The 14,265-nt window shown below is 39.2% G+C and overlaps 1 protein-coding gene across 1 annotated transcript in view; it reads left to right on the plus strand.

Moving 5' to 3' along the window:
• The window catches only part of AHI1 (Abelson helper integration site 1), a 226,193-nt gene that overhangs the window by 90,597 nt on the left and 121,331 nt on the right, over positions 1–14,265 (plus strand). Inside the window, 1 exon segment of the mRNA XM_006030667.2 lies at positions 4,873–4,990. Within this exon segment, the coding sequence (XP_006030729.2) occupies positions 4,873–4,990 (118 nt within the window).

The raw sequence follows: 14,265 nt of genomic DNA on the forward strand, positions 1-14,265 counted from the left end.
GGGGGTCTTCAAGAGGAGGTTAGATGAGTATCTAGCTGGGGTCATCTAGACCCAGCACTCTCTCCTGCTTATTCAGGGGGTCGGACTCGATGATCTATTGAGGTCCCTTCCGACCCTAACATCTATGAATCAAAGGGATGTGTGCAGAGACTGCTCACATGGTGTCAGCTGTAGGATCAGAACAATTATTGTAAGTTATGTTTTGAAATGAAAGCTTTAAATAATACATTTTTATAGAAGCTAAGTGCTTTGCTGTAAGATTTTTGGAGGAAAGATTATGGGTAGGATATATTTTATATTTGAAACAAGGAGCACTTTCCAAAGAGAAGAATCTAAATGAAAAAACTTACTTAACTTTCTAATGTTAGACTTGACTTCCAACCATCTGGTCTGGGATGTATGACCTAAATTCTTCCATAGGGGACTTGTTTGGCAGTCCGGAAGCTTCCTGACCTACACGGTGGTCAACTAATATTGCAAATCCTGCGGCCCAGTGCTCTTCTTTTTCCCATGTGTCTGCCCTGGTAGCCATTGCACAAATGCAGACTCTGGCTGCAAACAGGTATTCAGATCTACTGGTGGAAATTTCTTTCTGAAAGAAAGGCATTCAGCCTACAGCCTCTTCTCATCTTTCTGCACCTTCACCAGACTGGGCAGTCCCTAGTCTGGGGAAGACTTGAAGATCAGTCACTGCTCCACTCCTTCCCATCCCCAGGGGTGGTAGAGCAGAGGGCAGAAACTCCCTGTGCCTTCCCTAGACTAGGGAGGAGCTTCCTCTGCTCCACTCCCAGTCTCCAGGAATAGAGCGGAGGAAGCAATGTGGCAAAACCCCCTGCCCATTCCTTAGATCTGATCTGGAGAGTGGGTAGAGGGCTTTGTTCCACTGCTCTAGTTATCACTGGGAAATTTTTAGACCAGACCACTCCAGCAATGGACTGGAGCAGTGGGCAATGCCCCTTCCTTGCCCCTCATTCCCCCAGGTAGGCAGTTCCCAGTTTGGGGAAGAGATGGGGAGCGTTGCCTTGCTGCTTCATTCCCGTCCCAGACCAGGAGGAAAGAATACAAGGGTTCATTCTTGAGAGAGTTTCTCTTACTAGGGAGATCTTCCAGGTTGATACCTGAAAGATCTTTCTCTTGGGAGGTGGGGCATGTTTCTCCCAGGAGAAATTGAATGGATGTTTGTACATTCATAGTTTCTACTAGGGAAGCAGCAATTCTCCCAATAAAAACATAACACCACTACATGGCCTCTGCTGTACTGCAGACAAGGGGATTAGTTGCATGTTTGCTTGACTGTTTGCCTGTGCTCTGGCTAACATAATTGTGAGCCAATAGTGAGGTCAAAATATGTACGTATCTACTGAGCACACCTCACAAAGAAGCAAGGTAACAAACAACAGAGCCATTTTTTTTAATAGTTTAATTTGTTGTTTTATTTAGCACCCATATCATATACCACTTTCTAATGCAAGGTTCATAACTGTAGGCCATATGAAAGGAGAAGGTGTACATGTTGGACAAGTGGCAAATTGATCTTTTTATTGGGAAGGAGACCTTGTCTTTACTTTGCTTAATTTTTAAGCCTATTACTATTTACATATCATTGAATTCTCATTCTGTTATAAGCTTCAGTTTGTTTAGGGGTCTAAATAAACTCAGTCATGTTCATTGGTCTGATTTTATTCATTGGTGTATCTGTACATTACACCTAATCCAAAATTGAGCAAAGTAGCCTGTTTTGGGAAATGTTTATTCTTAATTTAGCATGTACTTATTTAGTTAGGGCCCTATTGTCCTAGGCATTTTACAGACATACAGTAAAAGACGGTTCCTGTCCCAAAGAGCTTACAATAAAATTAAATCCATATTTCAGCTATCTTGCTGAAATGTGAAAACCACATAATACGATTTAGTATTATAATCGTAATGTAACATCTTGTATAATTGATTTGTGGATAATAAAAATGTGCACTGAATAACTCTGCTACATGTAACTGCAACCTTTCAGTTGTCTAAAAGTAAACATAAAAGACTGAGTTCAACAAAGCACATGCTTATAGCCCATTAACTTCAATGAGACCACATATGCTTTAGGTTAAACCATGGGTGTATATATTTGCAGGAGTGAAGCCTAATGAATTTTTTAATATATGTTGTAATTTATACAATCATTACTTCTGTTGTTGTATCATTTCTGAAATCAAGCAACAGCATGACCTATTTTAAAAAACTGGCTCCACTGCTTTAAATAGATTTTAGAGACTAATAAAAATAGGCTAAATAATTATTCTTTGGTGCACTATTCTTTGATCAGACCCCTAAATCCCCAAAGCTTAGGAGTCTGATCTGGAGACTGCTGAAGTTAATAGGAAGATCTCCATTGAACTGTGGGGGCTTTGAATCTGCTTTGTTGATTGCACAGAATTATTCCAGGCTTTAGAATATACTTGATAAAATAATTCTTGACTTTTTTTTCTTCTATACATATTACTTTTAATTAACATTTTCAGCATCTTAAAACATTTCATTTAAAGAAAACTAGTGGCACATCAGGGAAATAATCATGGAATATACTACTTAAATCAATATGATCAAAGGCAGCCAGTGACAATAGGTATTACACATAGTTAAATGTTTTATTTAATCAAGTAAATGACCCAGATTGTCTTAATATGCTATCTCTAATAGTACATTTAGGATAAAGTTTGAGTGGGAGGGGTTGTATTTCATGTTAGCTACTTATATGCAAAAGCTTATAATAAGTCAGATTGCAACTATGTTATCTGTGTCATTGTGGAAATAAGCACATGTGCTACAGGTGTCTTTTGTGTAGTCTCTATAAAGGAAGTACCTGGTGTTTTGGTCTAAATACGTCCCACAATCCACAAAGAATTATTTTTTTGTATGACTATTTTAACCTTTTACTGTATTCACTTGAATATAAGAGATGTTTTTTTTCCCCCAGTCAACATGGGGGAAAAGCCCCTTGTCTTACATTCATATACAGGGAAACTGCATTAAATACGTTGCCTATATTCATACTGCTACTAAAAGCAGCATGTGCTCAGTAGTGGAAACCAACTATGAAGTTGATTGCACCCAACACTGAGCATGACTATAAAATACATAGCTCATATGGGATAAACATACTGACGGGAACCTTTTGTGTGTGTGTATGTCTGTGTACGTGCATGCATGCCCTTTAAAAAAATGTGTAGTTGCTCCCCCATGAGGGAATGAGCACTAGACCTGGAAATACTGCAGCTCTATGCCAGAACTCGAAGACCCTGGAGCAAGCTCCTGCACCTTCCCCTGGTGCCAGAAATGCTCATGGGAACCTTTTTTTTTGTCCTTTAAAAAATGGGCACTTGTTCCCTCCACAGGGAACCATGCCTGGAGATATTGCAATACCAGGCTACCACTGGGAAGGCCAGAGCCAGACCTGACACCCTCCCCTTGGTGCCAAAAATACTTGATCTTGGCCAAAAGCCCAAGCACAGGTTAGTGTAGCCCACGTAAATAAGACATATGGTAGTGCCTATTGAGCTCAGTCTACAACTGCATACGTTTTTACTTCCTTTTCAGTTCTACAGCTGAGTTGCATCTTTCCCGTTTCCATTTATTCCTGTTTTTTCACCAGCCTTAAATGTCTGGCTGACATCACCAAACAGGACCCCAAATAGTACCCAGAGTCCTTCTGTCAGCCCCTCTCTTTCAGCCTAACATATGTGATTAGTGTGGCTCTGCACTCCATGAGGTGAAGCCAGATCACATTGCCCTTTGCCTCATCTGCATATAAATTTTTGGAGGATCCTAGGACTCATGACAAGAACACCTGGTTCTAGTTATGAGTGAGGGGTTAATTAGCACACATATCCTTTGTGGGGGTGTCTAGAGTACATACGCATACTGAGCAGGGTTCACTATGGCTTGAAATGCTGTTGACTTTGCTGGGGCCCAGCCAAATGAAGTATATGGTGAATAATGAGCCTTTTTGCTTTAGGCTAATATTATGCATAGTTGTAGTCTCTCTAAGTAGGTGCTAAAGTGCTACTTAAAAGTGTATTTATGGAGTACCTGTGTTAAAACTTGCAGCGGTTTTACAAAAGGTAAAATGAATCATTTCTAGGTGAACCAAGTCTATTGGTTCTATATGCAAATTGGTACAGCTGTGTTTATTTCAAGATCAATTTTTTTCAGATTTGCTTCTCATTTCCCTGTGCTCAGGGAGAGCAGGGTCTGACAGGGGCTAGGGGGAAAGGGCTGCAAGGGAAAGAAGTTGGGAGGGGGGGTGGACTAGATCCCCCCAGATTTATTTTCCCTGCTGTAACAATGGGAAGGGGACAAATTCAAGACATCTCCAATAATTAGATTCTATACCTGGAAAATTATATCGAATGTATACATTTTCCACATATAGAATCTAATTATTGGGGGGTTGTCTTATTATCAAGGTTGTCTTATATTTGAGTAAATATGGTTAATACTCAGGTTAATCCTGAGCATTCATTTTACACAATAGAATAATGAAATGCTTTACTTCAGAATAATAAAATGAAATGTTGGTCTTTTTTTCCCAATTTACCTGTTTAAACAATTTAATAATTTTCATTATTCAGTACCTTAATAGGAAGTAGACATGTTAACATACCATTATATTTTAAACCACCAATAAGTTTTCAACTTTGTGTTCCCAGATAGCCTTCCAAAAAAGTAAACCATTTAAATTGCTATTCTGCATATAATGTGGTTTTCATTCTGTCTAGAATTTAATAATTATTTACAGTGAGCAGATATTTCTCATTTAGTTCTTGCATCATAAGTAACCCAGGAAATTACATTTTCGTTTCTGATTTGCCTTTCCTATTACAGGCCAGCTCAAATCTTTTGCTTCCTGCTCCATCATTGCTGTCACCACGCTCCAAGTTAAGGCTGCCAAGTACTCTGGGCACTTCGTTGATTCCTCAGCATCCTTTTACTACTCACAGTGGTGAGCCTCTTTTCTAATTTGTTTGCTGTTTCTAATATACAGTCTCTATTTCATGAGCATTTTACCCTTCATTATACTAATCAAGTTTATTGTGCAGCCCTTTATGGCAACTTGACATTTAAATACAGTGTAGTTCCTTATACAGTGTAATTAGGGCCAGAGAAATATTAAATTTTTGACCTCAAACTACTTTCCTTAAAACTTTGCATTTAGTTATTACTACTTAAAATTATTAGTACAGAGTTTTAGTTCCAGATTTTCTGCATTTATCATGCCTGTGTCAAAATATTTAAACACAATAAACACAGTTAAAATGAGCAATCTCATTTGAAAATATATCTGTTGAAAAAGAAAAAGAGGGGAAAAAAATTTGTCTGTGGATTGGACATAGTCTGTTTACTGGTCTGTTAAAATACAAACATGCCCTTAGATTTAAACAAACAATTTTATAATGTTAGTGAAAATTGTTCAAAAACTTCAAGGGAAAAAATAATTCTAAAAGCAACAGAATTGTATTTTTTGAGAATTTCTTTTGTATCAGTTTCAAATTAGAATATGATCAAAACAGTAAATTGGCTTTCTGTTTTATTCATTATTTGAAATTATTAAATTAATTTACTGGGTTTTTATTTTATTCCACTGAAAGACTAAGGGGAAGATCTTGGGGGGCAGGGGTGGAAGGTGGAGAACGAGTGCCATATAATAAAATAGAAACAGCACATTATTAATTTTTAAAATTCTTAATGTTGCCTGTTACTGAGAGATGGCTTCTATTTTAGGCAATTCTATATAATCAAGAAGCCACATCTGTTAATTTTGGCCTGAATCAGAACCATTTTTCTGTCAGAATATTGTCATGCTTGTTCTTAATAGGGTAAAAGCTTTACCAGAGAAGCTTTGGAATCAGGAGTTTGAACTCCAGGTTGTCTCAGGTGCTGATTCACTGGGAGATTTTGGGCATATTTAATTTTTCTGTCCCCAGTTTGCCTGCAATCAGGAGATAATAGTACTATAATATCCACCTCTCTTATAGAGTCTGGTGGGACCTATTTGGTATTTTCTAGTGGCTTGTAAATATGGAAATTTAAAGAAGTTCTATGTATGTGTTGATATTCTCTTTCCTATGGTGTGAACATTTAAAGAGAATGAGAAAAAGATACAAAATAAATGTATTGGTGGTGATAAACCATGAGTGAGTGCTATAACTGTGAGTACAAGTTTGCAATACCATTGTTTTGGCCAAAACTGGCTATTATTTCACTGCCTCTGCTAAGTACAGGGCCTTCTTTCTGAGGGAAGTAAAGTAAAAAATAAAATGAACAATACTCCCCAAGATACACTTTTAAGGGATGTTTCAAAAAGACAGTTGAAATAACCAGAAAATTAAGATTTCTGGAAAAAGCACTATAAAACATTAGTGAATATGTAGTCAAAATAGACTTTCCCATCAGAAAGTTTTTAAGAATCCTAGGCACCGCTTGTCATGCTTTAATTTTCTAAATTATGTTCCTATAATTGTAATAGTGTGCAAAAACTGTTTTCATAAAAATATGGGAAGAAAAAATTCACTTTTTTAACTTATCTTTTACCATCAGCTCCCAAGCGTGAAGAAAGATGTTGCTATCTAATTCTGTTGTTTTAGTTTTGAATAGTATGGAACTTGTAGTGACCAGACAGAACCTATTTTTCCTTATTATTTTTGTATACTGTATTATTTACTTTTTTAAAAGTTAGGACTTGCTGTGGCTACAATAATTCATCTGGCATCTGTAACATGTAATCTTTATATAGGAATACTTAATTTTTTGTTCATCAACTAAAAAGGGCCATGTTTTTGCCCCAGTTTTCCTGTCTTGCCCCAACTCACAGACCTTCATGTAATTCCCTTCTGAGCCAGTGAAGAAATATTCCTCAAAATAGAATTCCCAATCACCACTCTGGCTTGATGCATGAAAGCACTTAAGCTTGTGCATAGTCCCATTAACATTAATATGGCTGATGTTAGTTGCATGTTCCACTGCCTTCCTGTTAGGTCTTAGGTTTTCCGACAAAGACAGTTGTAGCAGTGTCACTGTGAAGGACCGGAGGATACTCACTTGGGGTGTCCCCTTAGCCACAGGCATAGGTCAGGCCAGAATAACACCTCCACACTACTGCAGGAGCTCCCGGTCCACCCCAGATTTGCTTTATCACCTCGTCAGGTGAGGCGGATTGGTGGGAATCCGCAGCCGGGGCAATATCCAGGACTGAGCACGGAACATGGGGGGAATGGGGAGGTGAAGAAGGAAGATGGCGGGCAGGTAGGACGATTGGGATACCCAGGCTGAGATTGATGTCCTTGGGAGCGGGGTAAGAGAGAGATCCAGTCTTGGAGGCTCGGAGGAGCCCTCACTAAAAAAAACAAAAAACAAAAAAAGAAAGGAGAGGAGAGGAGAGGGAGAAGGAACAGACACTCCTTAGCAGCTTGGTCTGTCCTTCCTTGTACGTGCTGATTAACCGCCGTGGGCTGCCAATTAAGTCGGGTGCAGCAGTGATCAAAGAAAAAAGAGAGAAAAGTGGAAAAGGAAACCCCGTTTGCTGGTGTCATCGCAAGTCAAGCACCAGAGAGAAGGAAGCTAAAGCCCAGGGAAGAGAGCAAGAGGGAAGAAACTGATGCTCTCGCTCAGCTTACTTTCTTTTTTTTGTATGCACTGATTAGCTGCCACGGGTAGCCAATTAAGCTGGGCACAGCAGCAATCAGCGAAGGAAAAAAAAACCCTCCCTGTTTGCCGGTGGGCACGGGGAGTCAAATGCCTATGAGATGTGAGATGACAGGCAAAGCAAAGGGGTTGTCCAGGTCCCAGCTACCGGAGAGGGACTTCAACGTGCCCAATAAAAAAATCTTATTTCTTTTTCAGTCCTTCTGTTCTCTCCATTTTTTGCCGACATGGAGCTCAGGGTGTGAGCCAGTGGTCAGTCATGGTTGGGGCAGGGAAGTCACCACCCCTCCCTTTCGTTAACAACTTCAAAAAACATCAAAGTCGTGTTAGGCGGGAATAGAGAGAGAGAGAAAGAGCCCCATCCAGACTGACTAAGGGTCATGGCGCCCTGGAGAAGTCTGGTGAATGTCAACCGGACGCAAGGGCACGTGCCCGGTGACTACCCGATAGTCACATGTGACACTCTTCTGTGAAGGAGTAGTAGTCATCTAGTTGCTTCATCCAACAGAGGTCACTAAATAAACTAGGTGTTGCACCTTGTGATCATTTGCAGATAATAACAAGGATCTTTTTTCAGTAAAGTTGTCTTAGCTCTGGCTTCCCTTGTAGTTGTGAATGCTTTTAGGTTGCTGTTCCTACAGATCCTTTTGCAAATATCCCACATAATGTTAATAGATGTGCTACAAAAGTTAGCAGATGTATTGTGTGTTTCAGTGGTTTGAAAATGTGGACATTTAAAGATGGTAATATACGTATGTATTGATAGTCTCTTTCTTTTTTTTTTTTTTTTTTTGCCTACACACACTTCACATGCATCAAGTCTTTTTTGCAACAAACCAAATACCTGTGCATGAGGGACATCGGGTTTTGTAGTGTGTTATTGCTTTGGATTTTTTTAAATATATACCATCCTGGAGCTGTTAATGTTGTTATATTTATACTATGCTAAACAGGCTTGTTAGTTTCAAGAGCTGAGACAAGGGTAAGGATCAGACACTTTTGGCAAGTAATGATCAGAATAAAGTACTTTTGCTACTTTTTCCCCCCTAAAAATAATTCTAATAGAAAATAAATGTTACATCGTATCTTGTGTTATGGACATAATGACATAGGACATAGTTCAAGTTTTACCAATATTTTTAGGAGCTAATATAACTTTTTGTATTGTGCAAAAGCTAAACTAGTCTGACCTGGAACTGACCACAGTAAATTATCTCCCCAAAAATGAGACACACACAAGATACATATTTTTGATCTGAAGGCAAGCCTTTGTTCATAAGACACTGACACTGTTTAACATTGGAGTATCCTTCTGAAAATATCCCTTCTCCTTCAGTAATGTTACTGCAGTGAAAACAAATGTGGATTAATAGAAATGTCTCATAAGCTTATCATTGGCTTCAAGCTTTTCCAAATGTTTCGTAATTTAATAGCAAAGGTCCTTTCTTTTCTCTTTCATTTTTTCTCCATCACAGTCTTTCCCTTTTTCTCCCAGTTTTACATTGTTATGGGGATTTTTTTTTAAAGGCATTTGCTGGGAATTTGACATTAAATGCTTTTTTGGTTTGTATGAAATGACTCCACATTCCCTGGCAGAGCACATATTTAGCAGTTGATGTTTTAGAAATTTGACCAACGGGGATAAAAGAGGTCTGTAGTTCAAAATTTCTTTTTTGTACTACAAATCTCTTTTACCCCTGTTGGTCAAATTTATGAAACATCCACTGCTAAAGATGTGCTCTGCCAGGGAATGTGGAGTCGTTTCATACAAACTGAAAAATAATTTAATATCAGATTCCCAGCAAATGCCTTTTAAAAAAATTCTTAACAATTAATCTTTTTGTCCTTATAACCCCTTTAGAGAGTTTCTGGAATTGCCGTCTTTTGTCCATAATGCTGTGTCATGATAGATATAGGGGAAGATGCCTCATTCAAAGCCAATTCATTCATTGGTTAACCAGCAGTTACTTTAGTTAAGACCCCTGAAACATGCTAACTTAATGGCCTGATGGGCCCTGATCCCAAAAATATCACCTCCTGCCATGCCACACATATTAGCAGGATGCATGATTTTGGAATCAGGGATCAGATCCCAATTGCACCATTAATATTTGCCAGTACATGGGGAGCTAAGTATCATGATCCCTGGCTCTCCTCTGTATTGGCAAATATAAAAGCAAGGTGCCCAGTGAATCAGTGGAGTCCCAGGGCTAGGACCAACAACCAGCTGATTGCCAGTGCCTGCCTTGGGATGCTCTGGGGTTGGTCCCAGAGCTCCGCCATACAGGCAGCAATGGCAGAGACCTTGCCACACTTCAATTTAAGGTGTGATGGAAGCTGGCCACAAAATTATTACACATGTTTTGTGAAATCATTTTTTGGCTTATTTCCTGTTTTACTGCACCATTGATTGCCTGAACGTGTGGCTGGGTTACTAATTAAGACACAATTAACTGGTTAATCATAGCTTAAGTGTATGATCTGCCAGAGGCCTCAGAATCTTTCCCCTGTATTCTCATGTATCATATACTGGCTATGGCCGCTTCCGCCATAACATGCAGCAAATGGGCCTGACATCAAGTGCCACTTGTGAATGCGGTGCCCCCTCACAGACCGCAAACCACATAGTTACAGAATGCCCTATCTTCCATTGCCCTGGACACCTCAGTGCCCTCGGCAACCCATCTCGATCCTGGCTTAGCTCTATCCAGTGTGAAATATTACTCTGGTGCACCTTTTTTGTCATGCAAATACACACACGCACACACTTCACTCCTAAAAAATTTCTGACAGAAGATTATTTTCCTGACTCCTAATTCTGTGCTTGAGCTGTTCCTTTGCATAATTTGTGAGGTTTGTTTATTTTTTTAGATGCATCATTTCTCATGCATCATGAGAGTCTTTTGCTTAGTATACTAGCTATTTCACAGGTAGTTTTTCCAGTGGCTTATGAATGTTGCTTTTAAACACCTGCTTTCTCAGGGTTGCATCATATCCTCTGTGCCAAACCCAATTAACCTCAGCTAGAGATGATTTTGTACTTGATCATGAACTCCCTCACGTCAAATCCACACAGGTACAAATAGCATAAAGGTCTGAGATTACACTGGATTTTGCTGTGCATAGAGATGTTTTTTTCTTATTCTGGAGAGAGATTCCCTGATTTATACTAGATGTACATAAATCTTTTTTTATCCCCATAAAAACCCTTTTTTGCCATCAAGTTTGAATTTCTTACCGTTTCCACTCTTCTGCTTCTCCTCACATTTTAATACTTTCATGAACCTGTTTCTGTCTTCTGGCTTTCACACAACCCAAACCTTTCTGTTAACTAATAGATAGTTTTGTTTTTGTCCTTTATTACATACTATACTTTTTGTGTCAGTCCTTTTTGAAAACTGGAGCTAATAAAGAAAAATGTAGTATCCCCCACCTTTCAGTATATTATCCCAGGGGTTGCTGACCTCTCTCCCTATCTCACCTTAGGCTGTAGATTTTTTGGACAAGAACTGTACCTTCCTACATTAGAGCCCACGTATCTTATAGAGTTAAGTTAGTAATATCCATGCAAAGATGAGGGTTTGGAAAATATCCAGGGGCATACAAAGCCATAGCAAAGAGCTGCGTAAACCACTGAGTTGCTGCACTGCTTACTTTAAAGGGCACCACTTTTCTGATCAGCTGTGTGACACAATGATTAGCTTCACCTGAGTGGAGAAATATCATCATTTGAAGAAAAAGCCACAGTTGACAGCTTAGCTCTTCATCCTTAATTCAAAAGCTGACTGTGAATTAAGTGGATTGTGAGCCACCCATATACAAATGATCTGAGTAGTACTGTGTACCTGTGTCAAGTATCTTGCACACCCCTGGCCCAATATTAAAAAATAAAATGAACTCAATCCTGAGGTCCTTTTCCAGGCATCAACCACTGGCTTCAGAGAAAGTTTACTGAATGAAGACTAAGAATTGAGCCAACCATAAGTAGTAATGGGCTAGTAATTAATACTAGCATTGTGAGAGAATGGTGCTTTACAGCAAACACAGCTAGACACACTAACGTTTTGACTTCACTAAAAACAATGAATTAAACATACTCTTAAATATAAATTACATCTGTATGAGGAACATGATGCTTCTTGTATTAAAAGGAAAAAAAATACTTCAGCAAAGTTGAGAACAATCAGAATGTTTCTTTCCATTAACACAGCTCCATTAACATGGTCAGAGGGGTTTTCCATCTAAAGAAAGTGAAAGCCACTTCAAAGGGCTCTGTTAATAACTTAAGAAAGAAAGAAAGAGTTACAATTAAACTCTCCAGTAATTTGATGGACTGCTTAAAAATACATTTTAATGTGGTCTAAAGCAACTGGTAAAATCAAAATCTTGCAGCTATAAAGTATACCAAAAATAATATTTTGACAGACAATTCTATATTGTTTTTTAAAAAGTCCAATTTTCACTTTCTCCATGGAAGAGGAAATGGAAAGGTAAAGTAGGTACATCATGTAATAAAATCATACACATTTGCATAAGAATTTAATAGAAAGTTAGTGACTTCATTAGAACCGTCAGTCATGTAGTGTAGTGTTTCCATTTCTTATGATTGTGTCACTTAGTGTTTTATCCTACTACCCATCACTGATTTATCTGAGTACCTTCCACATAAAAACAGTAGCAATAATAAAGTCACTTAGTCTCTGACTTATCTTTATTTTAAGGTTTAAAACTCCAGTGTTTAATTCTATTTATTGTTTGGCTATCTTTAGGTCATTTCAGGGTAGAAGGGAATATAATGATTTAGTTGCTAGTCTTGCCTTACTTGAATTTTCTTAACTACTCCTGAGTGTCAGGTGATTTTTTTAAAGAGGATTTTGCATTCGCTTTTGTAATGAAAGCTAAATTTCTAATATTGATGGTGTGGAGAAGGCTTGAAAATAAAATGTAAAGGCTAAAAAAATGCCACAGGCAAATACAGATAACTCAGTTTCTTAATTTTAAATTTTCATGATTTTTTGAAGGCGTCTTAATGCTTGATTTTTGGAAGGCCAGGTTTTAGCAATACTGTTGCAACATTGATTCATATAGCAAGTCAGTATAAAGAGAAAAGTCAAAGGTGAAATAAGTTTTTCATGTTGTGAATTAAAAATGTTATAAAAGTTGCATAAAAATTCCATATTCCTTAGAACACTGAGGATTGCAGTTCACCTAATTTTGAAACTGGACAGTTTGTGCCTGTCTTTTAGCAGTTATTTGGCATATCACTAAAGGGAGTGAAGGCAAAGATAATTTTGTACCTCTCCAGGTTTGGGATTTGTTGATACATTTTCCAGGAGCCTAGGTCCATCTAGGCTGGCCAGAACCTTCATAGCTCATTGCAGGAGCTTAAGATAACTGGATCATAAATATTCTAACCATGTCTCTTTCTCCTAAATAGTTCTCACACTTCAGGGACTGAGAGGTATTGGAAAATAGACACTACACTGGCACTGTGTCACTTGGGGACTAGGGACTTACATTACACATACACTGATTTAAGTGATCAGAAATTGGTTTAAACCTTTAACAGAACAGATGTTCAGTGCAGATAAACCAGTTGAAATGGCTAAAATTAGTTTGAGATAAACCTGGTTGAATGTAGTATCAGATTTAACTGATTTAGGTCAAACTGGTTTATGCAATGTCTGTCCCAGACCCCTTCCTGGTTTAAGTTAAACTAGAGTCCCCCAGCATCCTAGATGCTATTCAGCACAGAGCAGGGCTCTCTGCTCCAGAGCAGGGCTAGCCTTTCCCCTCTTCTCCCTGGTTGGAGCAGAGACTTGCAGGCACAGCAGGGTCTGCTTGGCTTCCCCCTGCCGCCTCCCCCCAACTCGCTGCTCAAGCAGGGATCCCTCCCTCTTCTCTCCCACAGCATAGACTGTAGCCAGCATGTGGTTTGCTAGCTAATTCTGAGAGGTGTCTATGTAAGGCAGACAGGACAGTGTTGACTTAGGGCTTTTTGGAGCGAATCAACAGGTAGCTGGTAATGTCCCACTATTCCTTCCTTGGAAAAAGTTGTTTAAGAACGTTTTTTTAAGAACTGGCTGAGGCCACATGCTCCAGGACCATGGTTGTCATGGGTGACTTCAACTACCCAGACATCTCGTGGGAGGATCACTCAGCAAAATCCAAGCAGTCACAAAGCTTCCTATCGTGCGTGGATGACCTCTACCTGACTCAAGAAGTCTACGGGCCAATGAGAGGTAAAGCGCTGCTCAACCTGGTACAAGCAACTGGGGATGACCTAATCAGCGACCTAGTGATCGATGGGTAGCTGGGTGACAGCGACACGAGCTTATCACTTTCACCATCTGCCATAAAGCTGGCAAGTCAGTCAGCAACACTGAAGTCCTTGACTTCAGGAAAGCTGACTTTGACAAGTTCAGGAGGCTTGTCAGTGAGGCCCTAAGGGACCACGACCCCAGAGGAGTTCAGGAAGGGTGGTTGCTCCTCAAGGGAGTGATCCTTAATGCACAAGCTAATTCTATTCCATCTCGGAGGAAAGGCAGCAAGAAGGCACAGCAGCATCCCCCCCCC

The sequence above is a fragment of the Alligator sinensis genome, unplaced genomic scaffold (genome assembly GCF_000455745.1).
Source record: "Alligator sinensis unplaced genomic scaffold, ASM45574v1 scaffold417_2, whole genome shotgun sequence".
NCBI classification, from domain to species: Eukaryota; Metazoa; Chordata; order Crocodylia; family Alligatoridae; genus Alligator; species Alligator sinensis.